Here is a 25,188-nt window from a genome sequence, read left to right on the forward strand (position 1 = left end):
GGGATTTTCTTGGTGGAGGGGGGGCAATATGAATAGCCTTCCTTGCATTGAAAAGTTTCAGTCAGGAGAGTTTCTAATGTAAATGACTGTACTGAAATGTTTGGTTTATTGTACTCACACAAATATGTTGGATTTTAAAAAGCCGCCAATCTGAATGTATCTTTATGTTGTTAGGTAAGTTGGGCAACTAGTTTGGAAAACTAAAATCAGACTAAATGCATCTAATTAGTGATTAGGTTGTAACATGAATTTTGTTTGGTTTTTTGAAGTGATTAGTAGATCTGTGTGAGTACTTTGAGGTTTTAGGATCTGATGCTAAGGAATGGTGTGTGATAAGTTACAGTGGTACCTCGGGATACGAATTACCCAGCTTACGAATTTTTCGGGATACGAAAAAATCCCATAGGGATTTATTGTTTCGGGTTACAAACGTTTTTCGGGTTACGAAAAAACGCCGGCGCTGTTTAAATGGAGCCGCGGCAGAGCCGCGGCTTTTTTCCCCATTAGCGCCTATGGCAATTCGGGTTACGAAGGTTTTTCGGGTTACGAAATTAGCCGCGGAACGAATTAATTTCGTAACCCGAGGCACCACTGTATTTTCCTCTGTTATTTGTCTGTTCTGAATTTCAATCCACATGGCTCTGGTGGGGAGGGAGATGACAAAAGGTAACCATTTTCTTTACATTGCTAATAGTTTCATGGGTCTGATTAGGATTAAACATAAGGCATGAAAGAAAAGGGGCTAAACCTCTTCTTCCAAAGTACATCTCCATCTGTTAGCTTAAAAAAAAATCAGAACCTGAAAGAAAGTGGAACTCTTGGGTCCTATGTAGAATGTCCCAAAGAATGTGAACTGTAAAATATCAGGTTTGGGTTCTATTAAAAAAAGTGCTGTTCCTTTATAAGAAAGAAACTGTATGTTATGTAAATGAGATAATATAGTATTTTTAATAGTGAAGGGTAAAAAATAGTTAGAAATCTCCAAATGCGACTTGTCTGCACATTAATGCTTTCATTGACATCAGTGTAAATTGTCATGTAAATTGTCATAGGAATGCATTTTAAAAATAATGGCAGATGTATTACTGGTAGTTGGCTTCAGTCAGCATTATAATCAATAATATGAATATGGTAGCATCCACACTGTCATTAGTGCTTGGAATCATCACTGGAAAAAAACATATATGTTTTCCTACTTTTGCCAGAATTTTACTGAACCAAAACATGTAATTCATTGTTGTTTCCTGTCCTGGGTTCATGTACACTTTTTTAGGAACAATGTAGACGTAGACTGTTGTCAGCCCAGAGTCATAGTCATGGCAGAGGTGAGGTGCCTAGTAGATAGTTAAGAACTGATCTTGCTTATTTCCCAGGCATAAAGTTTGCACTTGCAAGTAGAATGTGTCAGGTTTCTGCTGTTAAAGTCAGTTCATAGCATTCAGTGGCTTGAGATGATGCAGTCGTTCCCAGACTGTAAGTCGTTCAGATGTTTTGGACCAGCTCTCAGATTCCTGACTGTTCGCCAAGCTGATGAGCTTCTGGGAGTTGAAGTCCAAAACGCTTGGAGGATCAAAGTTTGGGAGCCACTGAAAGAAGAGGAGAAAAGAGCCTCCCATGCAGTAGTATTAAAGTCAGAGTTATGTTAAACTAAGTGATTAAAGCCTTGTTTTTATTTGGATTGCTGGATTTCCAAAGGAATTTTTCTTCCATTCTCAAGATGTAGAGTTTGATTTGTAACAAGTCACATTGCTATCATCCTCAGGATTTGAGTTCTTTGTTTAAAATGCATGCTTTCCTATAGAACTGAAATTTTGAAAGGGAATATGTTTTCTGAATTTGAGGAAGTATTGTCTTCATCTCAAATGTTGTAGTTATGTAGAAATATGCAGATGTAAGTAAATCTTTTTTTTAAAGCCAGCTTCAAAGCATTTACTGGAATGTCTATAAAATAATTTTAGATTATATAATGTTTTTGAGATTTTCTGTTCCACTTATTGGAATGGAGTAAATTAAGCTGATATTGGCAGCCCTGGGTAGCATTTGGATGGGAGAAGGCCAACAAATACCAGGTGCTGTAGCCTATATTTCAGAGGAAGGAATTAGCAAAAACACTTTAGAGTATCACTTACCTAAGGAAACCCTAAGGAAGTCATGGGGTCGCCATAGGTTGACAGGCAACTTGAAGGCACAAAGTAAGCACATCTGTATTCCAGAAATACTGTAGTCCTATTCTGCCTTTTCACAGACAGGGCATGTCTACACAGGCCATTTGCATCGGTCCCACCCCTCAGTGTTGCCCTTTACGCACAGGGCATGGCCAAAGGCCGGATTTGACTGCAGATTGAAGAGAAGTTCCACAGTGAATCTGGGCCAGTCATGTGATTGATGCTGGGCACCTTGTTTTTGACCTCAGAGGGAGCAATGCATGGTGGCACAATGGGTCACATGTATAGACAACCACCGGTGTCACCCCGGAACGGCCAGGGTGCTCCAGAGAGAATTCGGGGCTGTTCACTGGTATTGTGGCCAGTGTAGATCTTTCTCTAGTTTACCAAGCTAACTAGCACTAGGCACTATGCTAGACAATTCAGGAAAGATAATGTGCCTTCCAAATAAAAGAGGGGGGGCTATTTGGTAAAAGAAAAAAGGTAAATCTTTTACTGTAGTCTGGAGAATTCAAAGACATAGCTGTGTTAGTCTGGGAAATCAGTATGCAAAGGGATCTTGTAGCATCTTTGAGACTAACTGAGAAAAGAAGCTGGTAGCATGAACTTTTGTAGACTTGAGTCTACTTTCTCAGATGTGTCAGATTCCATTCCTTGCATGTGAGGAAGTAGACTCAAGTCTATGAAAGCTCATGCGTCTTTGTTTCACTTAAATATCAAAACTGCTATACATTCTCTTTGCATACTGTAGGCTGGAGTTTCAGAAATATATTATCTCTATGTTTCCAAAGCAGATGCATCTATTTGAAGTCAATCACATTATTTTTGCTTTTTCTGTTTAACACTTTTGGTCAGTTAAGTATGACCAATTGTTCCCTTTGTGACAGAACATAAATGTGTGTGTAGCACTCAAGCTTTTGCTTCCTCTCTGCTGACCTTTTTCAAACTGAGGTTGCTATCCAGGTGTGTTGGGCATTCTAAGGCCAGTTTGGGGCTTGTTTGTTTTAGGTTTTTACCTCCCCATTAACAAACTGTAATTATCATGATTACTGATAGTTATGGAACAATTGTTTATGCAAGTCTATAGTAGACAAATATCTGAGAAACCAGAAAATAGTTAGGAAAGCAGCTACCTGTTCAATTGGCTTAATATAGGCTGTTCAAAAAACTGGCTGCTAAGTAATGAGAAAGATCAATGTATTAAATGAAATGAAAAATCTGATGTCATGAAAGAACATGACCCAGTACTATGGATTGTATTTGTGCTGTTTTCACCCTGTCTCAGGAATGTAAGACTGCACTGAATCAAATGACAGGGCACCAGAGTAAAGGATGCCAAAGAAGATAATTCTTTCAAGACCAGGTACATGAAATAACAAGCTTTCAGGGAGTGTAGAGTGAGAAGTGTTCTGACAAGCATTTTCAGTTCTTTCTCCCCTGTTTGCTTGTACTGAGACAACCATAACTCCAGACATAAACAATAATGACTTTTTCCAGTAGGGAGTTGTTGTTTTTTCGTGCTGTTTCTTAATTTGGAGAAATTAAAAGAAATATAAAGACAAATAATGCTGTTCCTAATAACAGTCCTGACCATCTATTGAAGATAACTCTTGTTGGCTTCTTTAATGCCTCTCCCTAAAGTAGTTTTTCAAACTAGTCAGTGTTCCCTTTTACTGGTTTTATGTTGTTACTAATCTTGAATGGAGCTTCTAATCAGAAAAGTAGATGAATGCACTTCTTTCACTGAGAGTCACTCTGTCAGATCCTAAAATAATTTTATCTTTAAAACAGAACTATAGTGTTCTTAGGGTTTTGTTTTGAATTAGCAACAGCATATGGTTTGGAGGCCTTAACGTGCAAGCACATGCAGACCCACAATTGAGAAGTGAAAAGCCAGTGCAAAGATGTGCTCTCACATAATAGCAGAATCTTCCTGCTGTATGCGTTTAGCCATCTTGATCCTCTCTCTGCCTCTTTAGTAGGGTTCTGCACCACAGAGAAGTTGGTGTATTTTTATTTATCATGCTCTCCTGAGCTTCTAAACCAGGAATGGGAATCAGTTGTTAGATCACAATGCCCAGCATCACTTACTAGCTATGCTGGCTAAAGCTGCTGGGACTTGCAGTCCAGTCTGGGTTGCCGTATGTTTGCCATCACTCTTCTAAATGCTAAATATAAAACCTATTTCCCAGGAAGGTTGAATAACATTAATTCTGAAAAATCAAATTCCATTTTGATTAACATTCCATCCTTCCTCATAGGAGCTCAAGTGAGCTACTTAATAGTGGACATATGATGCAGCAGCATTTTTCCTTTACTTTCTTCCTTTCCAGAATAAACATAAATTTTGTTTCTGATTGAAATTGCTAGTTTTTCCCCCCACAGCAAAACTGTCCTCTTAAACATGATAACAATGCAATCAGTGAGGTACAAAAACTGAACACCATTGAAAGTCAAGATCATCTGTGTCCTAGTATTTGCACTATCTGTGTGGTCACCAAAGCTTGGATAGTGAATAGTTGATGATGTGAGGGGACCCTGAAAGGTGATGCTAGAGGAGAATTCCGTGGATACCAGGAGTTGCTAAAAAGACAAATAAGTGTGAGAGTAAATCAAACCTCAAGTCTTACTTGATACCAAAATGATTAAATGGAGACTATTGTACATTGGAAATACATGAAGCAAGATTATTTCTTGGAAAAGATAAAGCTAGGAAAGGTTGAAAGCAGTAGGAAAAGAGGAAGGCAATATTACAATACAGATTGAAAGGAGGCATGACTGCCCTGAGTCTGCAAGACCGAGAGTTTGTTACTGGATATCCTTTGTTTGTCGGTTTGCCATACATTGAACCCTTGTTAGTGGCACAACAGCAATGCATTCCTATGCTGTGTGCTTGAAAGTACTGTATTCATATGGCACTCCGACTTACTTTAGGTGCAAGATAATTTAAAGGCATGTTTAAAATATTTGAAAAATCAGCTACTGGAACTGTTGTTGGGCAGAGCAGATTTTCCCAACCTGGTGTCCTCCAGATGTTGATGGAGATTTGTTGTCCAAAGCATCTGGACACCACACTGCACAGTTATAATGCTATTATTCCATTTTAACTACCATAGTTCTGTCTTATGGAATCAGGTTGGCAGTTTAGGGAGGGGCATTCAGAATTCTCAGCCAGCGCCCGTGGCTCAACAGACTACAAGTCCCAGGATTCCACAGGCCAGGATCTTGGCATATGATATAGTGCTATACTGTGTAGTGTTAAGAGGCCTCAAGTTGGGGAAAAGCTGCAGAAGAATGAGGTAACTTTTCTTCCAGAGAGCTTCCTGATGCTTCTCATTTACTATGGAACATGTAGAAGTGTGGTAGCAGTGGCTTAACTCCCTTTGCAATGATTTGGCAAAATTGGACCATCTATGTATAGGCTGAGTCTCCCTTACCTGAAATGCTTGGGACCAGAAATGTTTGGGATTTTGGAATATTTGCATATGCATAATGAGCTGTCTTGGAGATGGGCCCAAGTCTAAACATGAAATTCATTTGTGTTTCGTGTGCACCATATAGACATGGCCTGAAGGTCATTTTATGCAAGAGAGCCAGTGGTGAAGTAGTTGTTTTGAGGGTTGGACTGTGACTCTGGAGACTAGGGTTCGACTCCCAGCTTGGCCATGAAGCCCACTGGGTGACCCTGGGCAAGGCAAATAATAATAATACAGTCATCCCTTCTTATACACTGATTTTTTTATACACGGATTCAAGCATGCATGGTTTGAAAATGTTCCAAAAAAAGTATAAATTTCAAATATCAAAGCTTGATTTTCCATTTTTTAAAAGGGACACCATTTTGCTATGCCATTATATTTAATGGGACTTGAGCATACACAGATTTTGTTATACACGGGGGATCTTGGAACCAAACCCCAGCGTATAACAAGGGTCCACTGTAATAATTAATAATATGTATTTATATCCCGCCTCTCCAATTGGATCGAGGCGGCTTACAATGTTAAAACAGCATTAAAATACATTAAAATACAAAATAATAATATCATAAAAACCCTATAACCCAAAGACCCACCCACATGCTCTCCACCTCAGCAAAGGGAACAAATCTTGCCAAGAAAACCCCATGATAAGTCGCCTTCGGGTCACCACACGTCAGAAACGAGTTAAAGGCATCCAACAAATGTTTTATGTATAATATTTTATTAATTTTGTGCGTGAAACAAAGTTTGTATAATGAGCCATCAGAAAGCAAAGGTGTTACTATCTCGGTCGCTCAGGTAGACAATTTGGGGAGTATTTTGAATTGGAGACAGGGGATACTCAGGCTGTAGCTGAGGCCCCTTAAGTTACTAAAATTATCATTTTGTTTTGGCTTTCCTCATGTTTAACCTTGACCTGTTACAGACTGCCAAAATAAAGCTGGTTTGGGTCTCTTTGGAGGTATGCTATTTAAATGATGCATGGGTCCTAAGAGTCCGGAGGTTGCGCCAAAGCTACACTCCATTCCTAAGCAGTGGAGTGCAGCTTTGGTGCAGCTTCCAGATTCTTAGGACCCATGCATCATTTAAACAGCATACCTCCAAAGAGACCCAAACCAGCTTTATTTTGGCAGTCTGTAACAGGCCATTGTTAACAGCTCCAGCTGGATGTTTATGACTGTCTTAATGCAATGTATTGTGTTCGCATTGTTTTGTAAAAACATGGTTCCAGTTAATCTGTTGATAAAAACTGCCTGCTAGGGTTGAGCTCTGCTCTGGGCCCCACAGCAAACTCCAACTCCCAGAATTCCATAGCCTTGAGCCAGACAAGAAGTTAAAGCAGTGCCAAACTGGGTATTTCTCCAGTGAAGATGCAGCCTTAAACAGTTCCAGGGGCCCTGTCTGCTGCTCATGCAGACCATTGCATTTGTTCCACTGCTGCTCAGGTTGCTTAGTTAGATTGGAAGAAAGCCCCTCCATTTTTCTTTCTGGCTGCATCCACACTGCAAAAATAATCCAGTTTGATACTGCTTTAACTGCCATGGCTCAGTGCTGTGGGATTCTGGGAACTGTAGTTTTGTGTGAGACACTTAGCCTTCTCTGTCAGAGGGCTGTGGCGCCACCACAAACTATAATTCCCAGAATCCTATAGCCTTGAACCACGGCATTTCAAGCAGTGTCAAACTGGATTATTTTTGCCATGTGAATGCAGCCAGAAAGCAAGGCATTGAATCCCGGCAGTTAAAGAGGTATCAAGATGGATTATTTCTGCAGTGTGGATGTCTTCATAAAGACAAACTGAGAAAGTTGTTATTGCCTCATGAGTCAGGCGGGCCAATCCCGTCCCGGAGCCCTTTGAGTGGCAGCCGGCCTGTCCAATCACAAACAAAGGAGGCGACGGTCGGAAACGGCCAATAACCGCAAAGCAGAAGTGGTTGCCGGCCAGTCTCCGGAGGGGACTGCGATTTGTTTCTCGCGCTTGGAGGCGGGACAACCCTCTGAGTGACAGGGAGCCGACCAATGGGATGGGGAGAGAGGGTTTGAACGGACCAATGAGCGGAGCCGACGATGGGGCTATAAAAGGGACTGCCGGCGGCGGGCGGTGTCCGCAGTCGACGCCAGCAGCCGCTGGGAGAGGTTGTGCGGGAATATCATCTTCCGCCGGCCTCTTGTCTCGGGCGCCGCCTCCTCCTTCCCCGCCATGACCACCACGACCACCTACGAAGGGATGGACCCCAGCGGACGCAGCAGCTCCAGGTCCGGCAGAAGAGGATGGGGAAAAGGAAAAGGGAAGGGAGCGCTTGGCGTCGGCTCAGAGGGGCGTTGGGCCTCGGGCCTCGGTTGGCGTGGCAACGGGTCACGTGAGCGCCTTGGGCGGGGGCCGAGGAGGGGAAGACCGGGGGGGGGTCTCTTGTCTTTTGCCGAGCCTCACCCGCAGCCCCCCTCCGCTCTCTGCCTGGGCCCCTTCCTTGGACGGAGGCGCCTGGTCAGAGGGGGCAAGGCGGGGAAGCGCTGCTGGGCTGGGCCCCGGCTGCCCTGCCCCATTGTCTCTCCCTCTCTGGGGCCTCCTCCTCCGAATCGGCACCTGGCAGAGGGAGTGCTTCCAGGGTGTCATAGATCCCTAGAGTTAGAAGAGACCCCCCCAGGGCCATCCGGTCCGACTCCATTTCGCCATGCAGGAACTCTCACGCCAAGCGCCCCTGTGACAGGGCTGGGCTGGAGGGCCCCTCGGGGCCCCACTCTCCTCCTCCTCCCGAGGCTTCAGAGGGGAAGGGGGTGCCTTCTTTCTCCCGGCACCTGTGGCCCACCTACCCTCCTCCTCCTCCTCCTCTGCCTTGTGCCTTTCAGTGGGAGCGAGGCTCATCCATCTGCCAGGCGCCCCGTCCTCGGAGAAAGTGTTGGGCTTCGCTGCTTGTTGCCCTAAGCCTCCTCCGAGTCCGGCTCCTTGGCCTGGCTTCCAGGCGAACAAAGGAGGCGCCCCCTCCTCCGCCTCTTGGCCGGGGCCTGTGAGGGGACCCCTTCCTTGCCCACTCTGGGCACACATCCCTGGATATGGCCCCTCCTTTGTGGCTGCTGCCAGGGATGCAGGGCGCCTGCCTGCCTTGCTGCTTTGCTCGCTTGCTTCCTGCTGGCTGGGTGGGGCTGGAGCACGCGTCTATTGTCTGGCCTCTCGGCGGGCCCGGCTACCTGGGGGCAAGGCCAGGCTCCCGCCGGGAGAGCCTTCAGGCCAGCCACTTCTCCCCAACACCCGGCCCTGCCTTGCTCCAACCTCTGCTCGCAGGCTAGGCTCGCACCCGCCAGTCTCCTTCTCTGGAGGTCTTCCAGCAGAGGCTGGAGGGCCGTCGGCCCCAGGGGGTGCTTTGACTGAGAGTTCCTGCATGGCAGAAGGGGGCTGGACTGGGTGGCCCTTCTTGGGGTCTCTTGCAACTCTAGGATTCAAAGAGCATCAGGCGTCTCATAGACTGTTGCTTTAAGCAGATTGCCTCTCACACGGGACACTTTTGAGCATCTCTTGGCCTTGGCCAAAAAGCTGCTGGTTTTGCTTGCAAGGGGGCAATAAAGCCAACCCTCCTTATCCATGGATGTTTTTTAATCCATTGATTCAACCATCCACCATTTGAAAATATTTTTCAAATATATACACTCCCAAAAGCAATTTTTCCCATTTTATACAAAGGATACTATCTCACTGTGCCATTGTATTTAGTGAGACTTGAACATCCACAATCCACAGATTTTGGCATCCTGGAACCAAACCCTAGTGGATACCAAGGGCCCACTGTACTGCGTCTCCCTCAAGGCAGTCTTGAAGGAGGGCCTTGTCATGGAACAAAGAAACTTAGGGCTTCAAACATTTCACTTGCATTGTACCACTGCAAAAGCAAATGGCAGTACAGGGGGCCCTTGGTATCCTTTGATTCTAGACACACACCCCTGGATACCAATATCTACAGCTGTTAAAGTCCCATTAAATACGGTGGATAGTAAAATGGTGACCCTTATATAATCAAGGTTTGCCTTTTGGAATTTATATATTTTAAAAATATTGTTAAGCTGTGGAATGCATGAATCCATGGATAAAGAATCTATGGATATGGAGGGCCAACTGTATTAGAGAAGGATGAAACAAAGGTCTACTGGTGTTGGGAACAAAATAATAACACACATCTTTTTAATATAGGAAAATGCCTCAGTCCACTCCCTGTTGTAATAGCCTGGCAGTGAGCTTCTCCAGCTGCAGTTCTCTTCCTAGGGAAGGTTTTCCAGGGCTGAGTGAGTGACCCATGGATGTCTAGGTTTACAGATCTCATCAGCCTCAGTCAGCATGGGCAGTGGCCATGAATGATAACAGCTGGAGATCAGCCAAACCTGGAGGACCAGATGTTTCCCCAGTCATCCTTTGTGAGGACAGAAAGGAAGAAAGCCTATTCCCATGTGATTGGAAGAAATCCTTCCTTCTGTTGCCTGAGCACTAGTGGGGAGAGAGAAAAAGTGCAAATCCAGCAGACTGGGGAACATGTGGGGTATCAACATTTCTTGCCCTACAACTCCCATCTGCTTTGACAAGTCTGCTATAACAAAGGGAGTTATAGTCCTCCAGGAATGGAAGGGACACCCCATCCTTGCTCCAGATAGAGGGTCGTATATTAGTTGTGTAGACCAATGTGGCTGTTCTCCCCCCCCCCCTTGAGTTGGGGTGTTTGCTTCCATTTAGTGATGAAACAGTGTTATGTCACACACATCTGTGCATGAATGGTGTGAATTGAAAAGCGGAGTATAAATGAAGCTACATTCAAGTGAATTGCTGATAAATCACAGACAGAAACTTGTGAACTATGGCAGTATTCAGATTTTGTCAGTTGTACTTAAATTCTGGCTTCTTTGAAGTTCTGGTTTTTGTTGAATCTTTAACTCTTCATGATTACAGACCTTGTACCACTGAGGTGATTGTATCATAGAGTGACTGCTTATTATACAGCCAACTGGATTGGATCAGTGTTGTAGGAAAATGCACTTGTTTAGATGCCTTTGGTGAATAAGAATAGCCTGCAGGAATTTATAGCTGTTTCTTCACACCCTCCCTACCCTTTACTCCACAAATGACTTGGAGAGTATGGGCAAGCAGGCACCAGTGTGCCCATTCATGTAGCTGTGCTTGTAAGTATTCAGGTTATTTTCTGTAGACTTACTTTCAAGGCAGAAGTGAAGTTTGGTAAATTTCAGGCCGCTAATACTTTTTGCTGCGGCTGGTTTGTTGTTAACCTACTTTTTAGCTAAGATTGCCTCCCAAAGCTGCTTATCAATTAAATCCACACAAAAGTATATAGGGGTGAATGTGTGACAGTGTTTAAGATGGTCTCTTGCAGTAGATTTTATAATCCAAGTGCCAGGCTTTTTCCTCCAGTGAAAGGAGGCATGCAGAGCTGCAAATGCCCTCTGGAACAAACTGATGTTAAAGATGATAACCCACTGAAGGAGCCCTCATTAGGTTGTACTGCTAAGTCCATGCCCTAGGTGGTGCGGCTTAGGGAGCTAGGTATGTTTAGCCTGGGGAAGAGAGATGTTAAGAGGTGATATGGTAGCCCTGTTTAAATATTTGAAGGGATGCCATATTGGGGATGGAGCAAGCTTGATTTCTGCAGCTCCAGTGACTGTGACGCAGAGCAATGGATTCAAGCTACAGGAAAACATTTGGAAGAAATTCCTGACAGTAAGAGCTGTTCAACTGTGCAATATGCTTCCTCATAGTGTGACGGAGTCTCTTTCTTTGGAGGTTTTTGAACAGAGGCTGGATGGCCATCTCTTGGGAGTGCTTTGATTGGGTATTCCTGCATAGTGATGGTTTGGACTGGATGGCCCTTGTGGCCTCTTCCAACTCTGTAATTCTGTGAATTCAGCATGAAAATTTCCTGTATGTCAAAGGTTTGCATGTGGGAGTCTGATCAGTACCTTTGTAAAACTTAGTTGTACATTTGGACTGTTGCTTTGATGACAACTAAAAATCTTGTATGCTCACTTAGAAGTAGTAGTAGTAGTAAACCTTTATACTCCACATTTCCCCAAAACTGGGACTGAAGGCAATTTACAAATTAAAATACAATTAATTTTAAAATCATTTCTACAGTCGATGAATACCTGCTATAGAAACTACTGTATATGTGTTAGAGAGGATTCCCTTGCTTTTGTTAAGCCTTTTCTGTCTGCTCTGTATTGGATACCATTTCCTGTTAATGATCAATCTCATTGGAGAGATTGGCCTTAATTTTTAATGTTTTGTTCATCTTGTATTTTAATTTAGGAACAATTTATAATGGAAAATATATATGACTTCTGAACTTCAGGACTCAGATGGGATATGTACAAAGTGGCTTTTATACAAGCCAGAAACTAGACCCTGTTACATGATTTTCTTAAATAATAAAGCTGACTTAATAATTAAAAGCTACTGCTTTCTTGTCCAAATTAAAGTTACTCCAGCTATAGTGCTCCAGGCATTAGTAAATATCTGAAGCATTACTATGGATAAGGAAAATTTGCTGAATCTCCACAGAATGGACTCAACAAGAATGAAAAAGACATGTGACTTGTTAATGATAGGATTGTATTTTTGATTCTGTATAAACAAGCAAGTCATTGTGTCTGATACATAAAATGTTTTAAACAACTCCTACATTTCTTTCCAGGGTTCTTCGCCCACCAGGTGGTGGCTCCAGTTTCAACTTTGGATTTGATTTACCAAAAGAACAACAGCAAGGAGGCAGAAGGAACAAGATGGCATCCAGTATCTTTGGGACCATAGAAGAAAATCCACCTTCCTGGGCTAGGTCAACAGGTGAAGCTTCCTTTTAAAGGGGTGCTCATGCATATATCACTTGCCTAAATACCTTAAAGGCACTAGATTCCATCTGGTCTTGGAAGCTAAGCAGGGTCAGCTCTGGTTAGTATCTGGATGGGGAGACTGCCAGTGAATACCAAGTACTGTAGGCTACATTTCACCAGAAAGAACTGGCAAAACTACCTCTGAGGGATCCTTGTCAATGACAGTCCTATGAAATTCATGGAGTTGTCATAATAGGAAAGCATGTACACACACACCTCATGTATATCTGAATTTGACTTGGTGGATGTTGGCCTTGTTTAGGGGCTGTAAAATAGTTTTTGTGAACCACTTAGAGAATATTGAAGAGTGTCACTTGCACTTTTAAATCCTATTTATGCTAGAATTGTGACAGATGGCTAGAAGCAAGAATTACTTTCGCTCCCTTTGTTGAGAAGGAGCATTGAGATTACTAGACGTTGATCAAACAAGTAGATGATGACTAGATGTGTACATTCCCAAGCATCACACTCCATCTCTTGGCAGAAGAGCAAGTTCTTTCCTAAACACATAGTAACTTCTGGTGGGGCAATCCGGAATCATCATTGTACACCAGCAGCTGTCCCAGTTCCTAAACTAACTTTGGATTCTGCAGAAATTAAGTAAATGTTATTGCAGCAAGTAAGTAACATGCATGGGTATCTAAATTTCTTTTAGTTCAGGCCAGGCAATTGTGGCCCCCCAGATATTTTTAGATTGAAACTCCCATGCTAACTGCTGTAGTAAATGGTGAAGAATGGTGGGTGTTGTAGTCAAACTACATATGGAGGGCTACAGTTATCCACACTTTTTTCTGGAGTGATTGGTTCACTTGATTTCCATATTATTTTTGCATTCCTAATGAATGCAGACAAAGGTCTGAGACTGTTGTTAGACCAGTTCATTCAGTGTGCAAATCACACATATGCTAAACCAGGGTGACCAGATGTCCTCATTTTCCATGGCATGTCCTATATTTCAACCTTCTGTCCAGGTGGAATTCCAAACTGTCCTCCATTTTGAGCATGGCTAAGAAGCTTGAATTTACATTCATATGAGTGTTTTAATGTGGTCATGTCCTACATTTTTCTTCAGTGTCCCACATTTTACAGTGCCTTGTCCTCCTTTACAGTTAGGACATCTGGTTGCCCTATGCTAACCTCACATCCCAGACATCATTCAGCATTCCAAACACTTCTGTAATCAAGGGTATTCATTATCATTTCAAATGCAATACAAAGCATTAGGGGGCAGGTTAGGTGCAAGGAGTAGTGGTTGGAAATACTATACACATTAATTTTTTTTTTAAGTCCTGATCTGCTTTATATGTTGGTTATAGTGGCAAATCTCTTTGCAGCACCCAAAACCAGTGATGCCAATGAAAGTTCTGAACCACTTGGGTCACACAGAAGAAACTCTTCTGATGCAAGCTCTACTGATTGTGTAGATCCAAAGGTAAGACCTGCTTTTAATTGAAAATATTAAAATGTTGACTGGGAACTGTTTGACCCTAGGGAGAAATGCCTTTTCTGTCCCACTCCGTTCCCATCCCCCTTTATGGTAATTTCACTAAGATTCCCTGAGCTCTTAGTAGAGGATTAGGTCTCAAGTAAATGGCTGGTCTGAAAAGACTTGCTTTTATTTGTCAGCAGCAGCGTATCTGACATTAATGGCATAGTGATTTGCAGGTTTTTGGTATGACATTGTTAGGATAATTTATCTCCCACTAAGGGGTACCCTGTGTGCTTGTTAACTCATGAATTGCTTAATGTAACTACAGTGGTACCCCGGGATACGAATTACCCAGCTTACGAATTTTTCGGGATACGAAAAAATCCCATAGGGATTTATTGTTTCGGCTTACGAAGGTTTTTTCGGGTTACGAAAAAACCTCGGCGCTATTTTCCGCCACCGGAGGGCAGCAGAGAGCTATTTTTTCCATTAGCGCCTATGGCAATTCAGGTTACGAAGGTTTTTCGGGTTACGAAATTAGCCGCGGAACGAATTAATTTCGTAACCCGAGGTACCACTGTACAGTAAATTTGTTCTGGCTATGTCTGAACTTTAAAGGCTTTAACATAATTCACCCTTGTTGCCTATTGGGTGAAAGGTGGCAGGTGAAACTCCCAATAGTAGTTCAGCAGTACTAATTTAATGCTTGTTACGCAAGTTGAATTAAGTTGCAGTTTGTACATTAGTTCATTAGTAAGGCAGACCTGTAATAAGGATATTTGACAGACAACTGGTATGTTTTTACCTTGTGTTTTAGCATGGAGGAGGCTGATTAACTGTTCTGTCATGGAACTGAAGCTTCCCTTAGTGCACATGTTGCTAATGTTGTTTGTCTGCTAATCATTTCTTGCAATATTAACTCTTTTTTATTTTATAGAAACAGTTAATTCTCACTTAGCAGTTGGGTTTAACCAGGGACGTAGCCAAGGGGGGGGGTTCTTGGGGTCCGGACCCCCCCTTCCATTAGAAAAATGAATGGTGCGTGCTGCTGCGCCCAAGCCCCATTATAATAAAATAATAATAATAAAAATGTTATTTTTATACCGCCCTTCCCATGATCAGGGCGGTGCACAGCATAATACAAATACATCACAGTAAATAATCACAATTATCATTAAAATTACAATTAAAACCAATTTCTGGCCAGCCTACCACTGCTGCCAGAGAGGGGGAGCTAACCAGGACCAGCGTGGCACTTAGTCTGGAACCCCCCCCCCCTTCCTAAAATCCTGGCTACGTCCCTGGTTTAACTTAGCTTCCTTCGTCCCTTCCTGTTAAATCTGAAGTTACATGGTCATTCTGTAAACCATCAGAATGTATACTTGTTGCAGAACTGATACTGAAACTCTGTAGCGAAGAATATGACTATGGATTCATATGGTTTTGAAGGTGCTGAAGTGATTATGGAATAGATAAGGCTAAATGTGGGGAAAGTGAGGGTAGTGGAGGGAGTACAGTAGAACACGTCTGACCATGAGAAGCCCCATCCAGTTGCTTATCCTTTTGATTTGATTTGAGACATTTGATATGTACATATCGTGGTGAATTGGGATTATCTGGCTTTTCTCCATTCTCTCCTTTCCCTTCCCTGTTCCACTGTGCTACTGTTCTAGCCTTGGTTGTTTTCTGCTTCCATACTTAGATCTAAAAACTGCCTATGAGCTAAATATAATTAATCTTACCTTGAGTAAATTTGCTGAAATCAGTGGGGTTTGACATAGTTGTGACAAGCCCCATCATATGAATGGATTTTCTCTGGGCATGGCTAATGTGGATTTGGCCCCATGTGGATAAATCAATGTACAATCAAAGTTGGATGTGTTGTTGAGCTGCTGTGTATCTTGCTTTGTGTATGAGGGCTCTAAAGAACAGAAAAGTGGGTTGGCTTACTGAGTCCAGGCTATATAACTTGTATAAAGGTTGTTCAGGGATCTTGGAGGAGAGATTAGCATCAAGGGCATGGGCATTGTCACTCACCTCTTTACCTCATTTCGAGCTCAGGAGCTTGGAGAAAGCCTGTTATCTTGAAGACAGGATTTGAAAGATGCGAGTATCTACCCTGCACAAGTGTAGCAGTTTAGTTCTGTTTTAACTATCATGGTTTCATCAGGTGGAATCCTAGTGTGTATAGTTAGTAGGATACTACACTTCTTTGCTGCAGAACTTCAGCGTTGTAGTTTAGAGGAGAACACTAAGAAATCTTTAACATGGAATTCTACACTCTTTGCCACACTGCAAATGCCAGGACTACGTAGGATGAAGGTAAAATTCTAAACTGCTAGAATTGTGCATGATAGCATTTAATATACAAAGGAATGTTGTAGCATCTTTGAAACTAATGGAAAGAAAGAAGCTGGCAGCATGAGCTTTCATAGACCTCAGATGCATGGGGTTTTTAATACACACACACACACACACAAATAGCAAAATAGTACATCTGGGACTTGAAGGGAGAGTAGCAATCTTTACCTGTTTAACTAAGGGCTCATTCACACTGGCAGCATTGCTCCGGAAGGGACTGGGCAAATTCGGGGGCCTCCCTCCTGAATCTCTCCGGAAGCAAGTGCTGACTACCAATCAGGGGCATTTTAACACGAATGCCCTCTTGGAGAATTCGGGTTTAAGGTGAAGGTGCCTGGCTGTCAATCAAAGTTAGTAACACGATGGTCATAGGTGACGTTTCCAGCACTGATAGGGGCATCAGAAGGGTGCTTTCCACCCCTCCTTTTTTTTAAAAGGACCAGGCACCACTTGTCAAATGTAAAAACCTCTGGGGTGTGTGTGTGTGTTGTGGGCATTTGGTCAGTGTTGTAGGTTATGATCTGCCCTTGGCCCCATTTTCAACCCCAAAATGCAAGCTAATGCATCCAGTATCCCCCACTCCTTGCCCCTCCGGAATGCCTCATACACAGATATAATAATAATAATAATAATAATAATAATAATAATAATAAACCCTCACCTCAAAATGCCAGAAAAGAATGCATTTTTTTGGCTCTCCCCAGGCTACCCCTGAATTCCTAGCAAAAGCTGTATCAATTTGTCAATTTACATAATTGTAAAGAGAAGCATTACATTCGATTGGTAACATTCATTCGCAATCCAGCAGTCATTTCAAGGGAAAGAATATGCGCAGTTTGATTATTTTTCTTGTGTGTGTACAGCCCTTCCTCAGTTCTCGTGGTCTTCAGACTCACGTCCCTCACTTATGTGCAAAGGACGAACGGAGGGAGAATTAATGGTGTGTGTGCCTGTGGCGCAGACCTGCACACCCCCGCATTTACAATTGCCTTATACCATTCTTGAAGGTGAAGAGCTTTGTTCATGGTTACCTAAAAGTAAGAACATCAGACCCTCAGTGGAGGCTGACAAGTAGAGAGTAGAGCCAAATTTTCTTTGAAAGTTTTTGAACAGAGGCTGAATCGCCATCTACCGGGAGTGCTTTGAATGTATATTCCTGTATGGCAGGGGGTTGTACTGGATGGCCATTGAGGTCTTGTCCAATTCTCCAGTTTTATGATTCTGTGAAAACAGTAAATCACACAGAGAATCAATAGCTTGCTTCAAATATCATTGTAAGTTGCTAGGACAATATTAAGTGGGCTGCTCGTCATGTATAGGAAGCCCCTGCTTATCTGATGAGTTAGGGACCAGAGCACTATCAGAAAGGAAAAGTGGAACCCAAGTTTTTTAAGCTTGCAAATGCATTTTGGCAACTGAAAATGTAAATAACACACTATATAATCACTTTTTCATATGTGCAAAAGCTAAATTAACACATTATACAGACACACAAGTACACGTGAGCAGCCCCAAGTGAGCCTTGTAGGTAAGAACTGATGAAATGGCAATACCCTGTCAGATTTATGGAACTTGTCTGTAATTTGCAAGCACTCAAAGAGCGAGGCATTGGAAAACAAGGTGTCAAAAGGCAGGGGAAGCCTGTACTGACTTCTGTAACTGAAGGGGCCATAGAACCAACAGTTCTACAGAATGAAAATGCCAGTCTTCAAAGCTTAATATTAGCCATTTTGGAAGCTAAATTTTGAATAATTTTATGCATCTCTCCCTTCCTTTTAAAAGAGTACCCATCTGAAGTTGCCCGTTGTGCCTCTGTGTGGGTCAGGGGTAGGCAACCTTTTTGAGCTGGGGGACGGGTTGCTGTCCCTCAGACAACTGGGGGGGCGAAGCAAAAAAAAATTAAATAATTTTTAAAAATTTAAATAACTAATATTTATTGTCTCTTTTAGGCATACACAACACACACAAATGCCACATCCCCACACTATAATCCCTAATCCCCCACCTTCCCACAGCCAGTTGTCTCTTTTAGGCAGGCAGGCAGGCAGGCAGGCGGCAGGCGAGCAGACGAAACAGACAACAACACACACACACACACACACACACACGCCACACCCCACACTATATCCCTAATCACCCACCTTCCCACAGCCCAGTTGTCTCTTTAGCACCAGACAGACAGATAGACAACACCACATGCCACATCCCCACACTATATCCCTAATCCCCCACCTTCCCACAGCCCAGTTTGTCTCTTTAGGCACCACACACCACCACCCCCACACATATGCCACATCCCACACCCCCAACAACCACACCACCACCAAAAACCCACACACCGTCGAATCCCCCCACCATTCCCTCCTCCGTACTCACACACCCCTACACAACAGAACCTCACAACCCCCCCCACACACACTGCCATCACAACGCCTCCTTCTAGGGGTGTCCTTCGGGGAGGAAGAGGAGGAGGCGGCGGCGGGGGATGCGGGGTGGAAGGCAGCAAAGACATGGAGGACTAGGCAGCGGCCAGGCCAGGCCCAGGCTTCAGGGCTAGTCGCAACGCAGGCCTCGGCTGGGTCCGGGAGAGAGATGGGTGCCTCCTCCTTTCTCTGTGTGGAGAGAGAGCGGAAGGGCAGGCTGTGCCTGGAAGGAGCTGTAGGCCCTCCTTTCCGGCTGCAAAGAGAGAGACACGGACACAGGCGCCTCTTCTTGTCGCTCCCTCCTTAGGCAGGAGGGTTAATAATGGAGGAGGAGGGTGCGGCAATCGGAGGCAGGACTGGGCTGGGGCCAGTCCCAAGGCCTCGCTGGGCCGGATCCGGCCCGCAGGCCATAGGTTGCCGACCCCTGGTGTGGGTTATTGCTTTGACCCTGTATTTTTCCTAGTCTTCATGCTAAGAGCTGCTTAGCAGAGGATTGATTGATCACTCATTCAAAGACAAATGTTCTTAACATTTATAGAATGGCTCAACACAGAGTTTGGGAATTAATTCATCAGCCAGGTTGGAAAATATGTGTCCTTACTGCAGTTTTGGACTTTGTGACAGCACTATGTCCATAAGAAGTGGCTTTCCTATAAACAATTTATGTCTGTTGTTGGCTGAGCTACCAACACAGTGGTCTTTGGTGTTACAAAAACCAGGAAATAATGTCAGCTTTTTTCAAATTGCAGGGCGGGGAAGGAGAAGCTCATGGTAAGTACTTTCCCCCCCTCCTTATCTCTAAAGAAACCTTTAGCTTTAAAACCTTTGAGCTTATGGGGAGAATCTCTGATAGAATGAATGGAAGAATTCTACTCAAGGCCTCAAAGAAAAGGTGCAAGTTTTAAGAGAATTAGAATCTGGAGATAATGCAGATCTGTGATATGGGAACACCCATGGTTCCTGGGCCTCACCTAATGCATAGTCATAAATATATAAAATGTTGGTTACTTGTGTGTGAGCCTATGGCAAAGCTTTTACCACATCAGGTATACACTGATCTGTGTGATAACTTCAAATGTCTGTAGTTATTACACCTTGAGGAGGGGAGAGTGGGCAGAAATAAACTCAGTGCAGATAAAAGTATGGAAATGCACAGAGCATTGTTGTGGGGAAGTACTGAGAAAAATTAGGAAAAGCTTCTATTAACATAACTGTTATAAAAATGAGGTTCATTTTGGTTACAGTGATGTCTGGTCAAGAAAATTCTGCTTTTTTAAAATGAAGCTAAGCTTTACCCGACTTGTAGAACCATAGCCCTGAGACACTGAATTGCTATAAGGCCTCACACACCCATGTAGAGACTCTGATTTCATATGTACAGCATGCATGATGTAACATAACAACTTTAAGTAACTGCCCCACAATTACAGCTTGAGGTTTCCACCTCGTAAGGACCACAGGAATGTAGAAAACCTCTCCCTTAGGAACTGGAATCCTCTTTATAATCATATATCTTTCTTATTGGTGGTGGTCTGACAGAGTTCTTTTTACAAAAACCAGCAAGTGCACACTTTAAAAGATCTGTTTAAGTCTTGTATTCCTTTCAGCAGTATGCCTATGCCAGAGCAGATAGGGGCACCTGGACCAGTAGCCCAAACAGGCAGTTGTAGGAGAAGTGGATTGAATAGAATGGAATTAATTCCATTTTTTCTGTGAAGTGGAACAAGTACTCTTGACATTCAATGCCTTATGCACATGGGTGGGCTTATCAGATATGAAATAGCACACCTTTCCTCTGGCAGGCAGTTGTCATTATTCACTTAATCTCTTCATGAGGTTTCTCGTAGTTGGCTTTTTACATGCATGAAAAGCTAACTAAGAAAGCCATCCCAGGATGACTGTTGAAGATGACTGATCTTCACTATTTCAGCAGATAGCTTTAATTGATTCCTCTGTCTATTGCACAGCAAACATAGTTAACTTCACTCTCCCAGTGTTCATTCTCAGTGCATGTCTTTTTAGACTCGTAGTTAGTCATCCAGAAATTGGTCAGTTCAGCTAGATTTTGAAATCAAGGTCAGAAAGATGAGCTAGAAAGGTCATGTGATCAGATTGCATGTATATGATAAACTCTATCTTGGCATATGTGTATACAACCCACATTCACGTTATTTAGCCAAATAATAGGATTGTAAAATGCAACAAAGGCAGATATGTTAATGTTAATTAGATCACTGCATTTTAGTGTGAGGTTGGCCTCTCAGTCCTTGAAAGGGACTTGGGCCAAGCTAGCCAAAAAGTACGTAGAAAAAGCCAGAGAGATGTACTGCCAGCCTGCACCACCACAAACCTGTCCCATGATTGATCAGTGGGGCAAGGCTGTTCTGCTCCCCCTGCCCCTGAGCATTGGACAAAGCACTGGCCCCAATAATACGTAGCTGATACAGTTCTTCTTTCTCCTGCAAGCTAAATGTTGGAACAAGCATTCTTAGAAATCAGTCTGGTGTTGGAAAATTTCAAATGCATAATTATATTAAAGATTCCCCAAAATAAAATTTGGCAACAGGTTCTGAAATCAAATGATAGGTGGTTATGTGGTTTTTAAAAACTGTAACAGTAAGGTGTTTGCATTGGCACTATCTTACATTTTGCGTACTCTGCCATGGCCTGCCCCATATCCAAAAGCAGCAAAAATTGAGAGTTTCACAAGGTTGGAATGTGATGTAATTGGACTGCACTTTTCATTTTGATTTTTGGCTTTTCAAGCGTGAGGATGGGCTTATGAGGGGCCTTACCAGGATTACAAGATCAGAAAAGTCCAACTTTTGCAGATAATCCCCCTACTCAGTTATTATATAGGGTGAACATCCCAAATCCACAAATGAAAACTTTGTCATTAGCCACCTGCTTCTGCTGCAGTGCTCCAGCTCGTATGTCTCTCAGATCCTTAGGCTCTTCACCCTTATGTCTCATATATAACACAAATAGTGAATGTTTCATTCACATGAGGATGGAGAGACTTGCGACTAGAGGGAGATGTGAGGATCTGTGAAATGGCGGGATGCATGGATTCACACCAAGGATTCACACCTGGATTCCTGCCATTTCACAGATCCTCAGTCTCTCCAGGCATGCCTCTTTTTCCATCCTCGTACATAATATGCTACTTGTGTTATGTACTGTCTATATGCAAATGATGTATTCCAAAATCTGAAATTTGAAACACTTCTGGTCACAAGCATTTTGGATAAAAGGTACTTAGCCTGTAATGCATAGTAAGCATTGGATGCAGCCATTAATGCAATTACTAGTAATGTACAAATTTGAAAGACAGGCATGCAAAACATTGACTGAACCATCTTTGAGAAAGTTGCATCCCAATAGATTCTTAAGTACTCAAGACCAGATTGTTTCAGGTTCTCTGGCCAAAATAGGACACAGCCTCTGGGGAGGACATCACAGGATTACACAGGTTTCTTTCTCTTGGCCTCAGGGGGATGAATGCCCTCAAAATCCTCCTCCGCTGCCATGCAAAAGTTTGCCTTCCCTAGCAGAGAAGGGCCTGAACATCCCAACAGTGGGTAGCTCCGCTTGCTCAGCTCCTAAGCAGGCGGAGCTACCCACTGTTAGGATGTTCGGACCTTCTCTGCTGGAAAGGGACATATCTCAGGTAAGTACTAACGTTCCATTCCCTTCTGCTGTCCAGTAGAGAAGTATAAAAGTCATGATGAATTGAGGGAGGCTGTCGATCTACTAGATCCTTAGCATGTTCTCAGTTGTGGGAGAAGCACACTATCCCTGATCCAGGTGGGCTTCCATTGGAAGGTCTTTAAAAAAAACAAAACTTCACTACAGAAGGAAAAGAGAAAGATACAGACCTTCTGCCCTGTCAGCATGAGTCCAGCAGAGCTTTAGATTTAGTAGTTCATCTATTTCAACTTCTCCCTCCCCTGACAGATTGCTCTGCCCATGCTGTTACACCTGCTGCCTACATTTATTTTTGAAAAACAGAGTTAATTTTTGCACCTCACTGCTCCATGGTGTATCCTACTGACTGAGATGAGCTTTTCCCAGACAGCTTTTTGAATTAAGCAAATGGAGGTAGCCAGTTCTCCAATGTGACACCAAGACCTCTCACACACACAAATGTTCAGCATATTCCGCAGTAGTGAAATACATGTAATACAGATTAAGGGCAATTTCCCATGGAAGCTTGATGAGTGAAAACATCAGCAAACCTAACTTTGTACTGCATTGCCACCTGTTTTTAAAAGTCTAGCAAGGTTACCCTTTGTTAAACAAAGTGTAGTTTCTTAGAACTGTGAGTGAGTAGAAACTGGCCAGTCACCTTTCCCTGAGACAATGTTTGTGCAAATGAAACCTACAAAAGATTTATATTGTATCAGTGTAGCTACACAACAGAGCAGAGTGTGGGAGTAGTATTTTTCTCCTTATTGTTACATGATTTCCTGTGGCATCACAGTCTTTGTAAATAACTGTAACACTGTAGTAAGAAAAGGGATCTGTACTTGTAGTTTGTAAGGTAGAGGACAGCTGGGATAATGTGGTCCCCGTTTGGCTAGAGCCACACAAGCTGCAGGCATTCTTGTAACAGAAATTTTATAAGCTTCCTGCCAATATTAGCAGGTGCTCAGCTAAAAGGCAACGGTTCTGTTTCTACATAATAACTATTCCTCTCTTCTCTTGCTAGAAAACACAGAAGTCGACATAGACTCTGCATCAGGCCTGAGTGAAGAGAAGCCCCTACCGGCTGCACCTGTGCCTAGCCCAGTAGCCCCAGCGCCTGTACCATCTAGGAGAAATCCACCTGGTGGAAAGTCCAGCTTAGTCCTTGGTTAAACTTGATCATCCTTTGCTTCTTCTGTCTACTTGGAACTCATGTCTGTCATCTTTGTTTTTTCTTCCATGCTTGTGAACTGCACAGCTTGAGCCTGACAACTTCTCAAACTCTCATTAAAGAAGCACTTTATGTACTTCATCTCCTTGAAAAAAGAAATGTTTTTTTCTAACTTCTGTCTTGTCTCCCTTGGGTCTAATGGAAGTGGCATGTGTGATTTCTTTTTCTAGTGGTAGATATAGAGCTGTATTCACTATGCAGTCCATGGCTGACTGAAAGATTTCTGAGGTCTTTTGTGGTGTGTTTCATAAACTAGGCTGGTTGGTTCTGAGTGTGCTAGGTAACTTTTTTGTCCACAAACTAGTAGGACCCCTTAGTTGGTTTAGAAAGGTTGAAAGATGGGATTGTACATATCAGAAGATGGATGACAAAATGTTCTTTCTCTCTCTCTGCAACACATGCTGGTTGAGTATCCAAGGTATACTGTTCAGTAACTAGCAAATATCTAGTCCGGTTTGTGCAGATTACCAGATTATTATTACCAGAACAGAATTGTGGTGGTAATAATTAACCATGCTGCCCTCAATAAGAAGAATTTTGATTCAACCGTGACAAGATGAGACCAGTGCCAAATACAGGGTTGCTGACATGAGCCAGCTGTTCTATTTCCTGAGTATTGGTCCACTCTTTAAGTGACAATAAAATGGATCTTACAGAAGTAAGTACTGGGATGGAGACAAATTGGTAAAGGAACATTTCAGGTCCAAATTACTCTAGTGCTATGCATGATCATGCTGGTGCTTGACAATGAGGTGAAAATCTCATCCTTCTAAATGTGTATTGTATCTTGATAAAGCTGGATTGTTGCTTAAAAATAAAGAATATAGAAATTTTGAAGCAGTGAGAGTTTTATTTTCAAGGTTAATTTGGTGTGCTGCTCTACTCAGTTTTCAGATTGATCCATGACTGAAATCCACTAAGAGAAACACACGGTTGATTTTTCAGTTATTTCCCATCTACAGTGGTACCCTGGGATACGAAAGCACCGCCTTACGAAATTTCCGGGATATGAAAAAATCCCATAGGAAAAAACTGCGGCGGAACGAATTAATTTCGTAACCCAAGGCACCACTGTATGTATCTAATGAACAAGGATTGCTTGTCAACATGTCTGTTTGTAGCTGAGTAGGCCCTTTATGCTAATAGAAGTCCTGACACTTGCATTTTGCTACTGTTGAAGAGGTCAGGTTGAACTCTGAAAAGAATTTTAAGCTGTGCTTCTGGAAACACTTAAAGATGTGACTGAATCTGTGACCTTTTGTATGCAGAGCAGATGCTTTCTCAGTGAGCTATGAATTTTTATGCAATACAATATGGTTATCAAAGGGGACAAACTTGGCCTTTCCTTTTGAAGGAGCACCACAGTACTGGGGTGGCAACAGAGAAGGCCCCCTCCTCCATCCCAAGCAAAAACAAGTGTTGGGAAAAAGCAGAACAGCCTTCCTAGAAGATCTTAAGGAACAAATTCACATGGCAGAGGAATGTCTTTTGTGGTCACCAAAGCTGAATCTGTCATCTGAAAGAACAGGTG

At 42.9% G+C, this 25,188-nt stretch overlaps 1 protein-coding gene across 1 annotated transcript; it reads left to right on the top strand.

The window, feature by feature from the left end:
* The first annotated feature begins 7,738 nt into the window (after nucleotides 1–7,738).
* JPT1 (Jupiter microtubule associated homolog 1) lies at nucleotides 7,739–24,494 on the top strand. Its single transcript, XM_042447929.1, has 5 exons — nucleotides 7,739–7,903; nucleotides 12,331–12,479; nucleotides 13,861–13,958; nucleotides 19,489–19,510; nucleotides 23,451–24,494. Exons 1-5 carry the CDS (start codon nucleotides 7,848–7,850, stop codon nucleotides 23,597–23,599), a joined length of 474 nt encoding a protein of 157 aa, XP_042303863.1. The 5' UTR covers nucleotides 7,739–7,847; the 3' UTR covers nucleotides 23,600–24,494.
* The last annotated feature ends 694 nt before the right edge of the window (nucleotides 24,495–25,188 follow it).

Source organism: Sceloporus undulatus, chromosome 2 (genome assembly GCF_019175285.1).
Source record: "Sceloporus undulatus isolate JIND9_A2432 ecotype Alabama chromosome 2, SceUnd_v1.1, whole genome shotgun sequence".
NCBI lineage: Eukaryota > Metazoa > Chordata > Lepidosauria > Squamata > Phrynosomatidae > Sceloporus > Sceloporus undulatus.

Excerpts from the sequence above, each read along its gene's own strand:
- JPT1 (XM_042447929.1), top strand. The coding sequence starts at position 7,848 with ATGACCACCACGACCACCTACGAAGGGATGGACCCCAGCGGACGCAGC. Across the intron at positions 7,904-12,330 it reads AGCGGACGCAGCAGCTCCAG|GGTTCTTCGCCCACCAGGTG; the intron begins GTCCGGCAGAAG and ends ATTTCTTTCCAG. Across the intron at positions 12,480-13,860 it reads TTCCTGGGCTAGGTCAACAG|CACCCAAAACCAGTGATGCC; the intron begins GTGAAGCTTCCT and ends ATCTCTTTGCAG.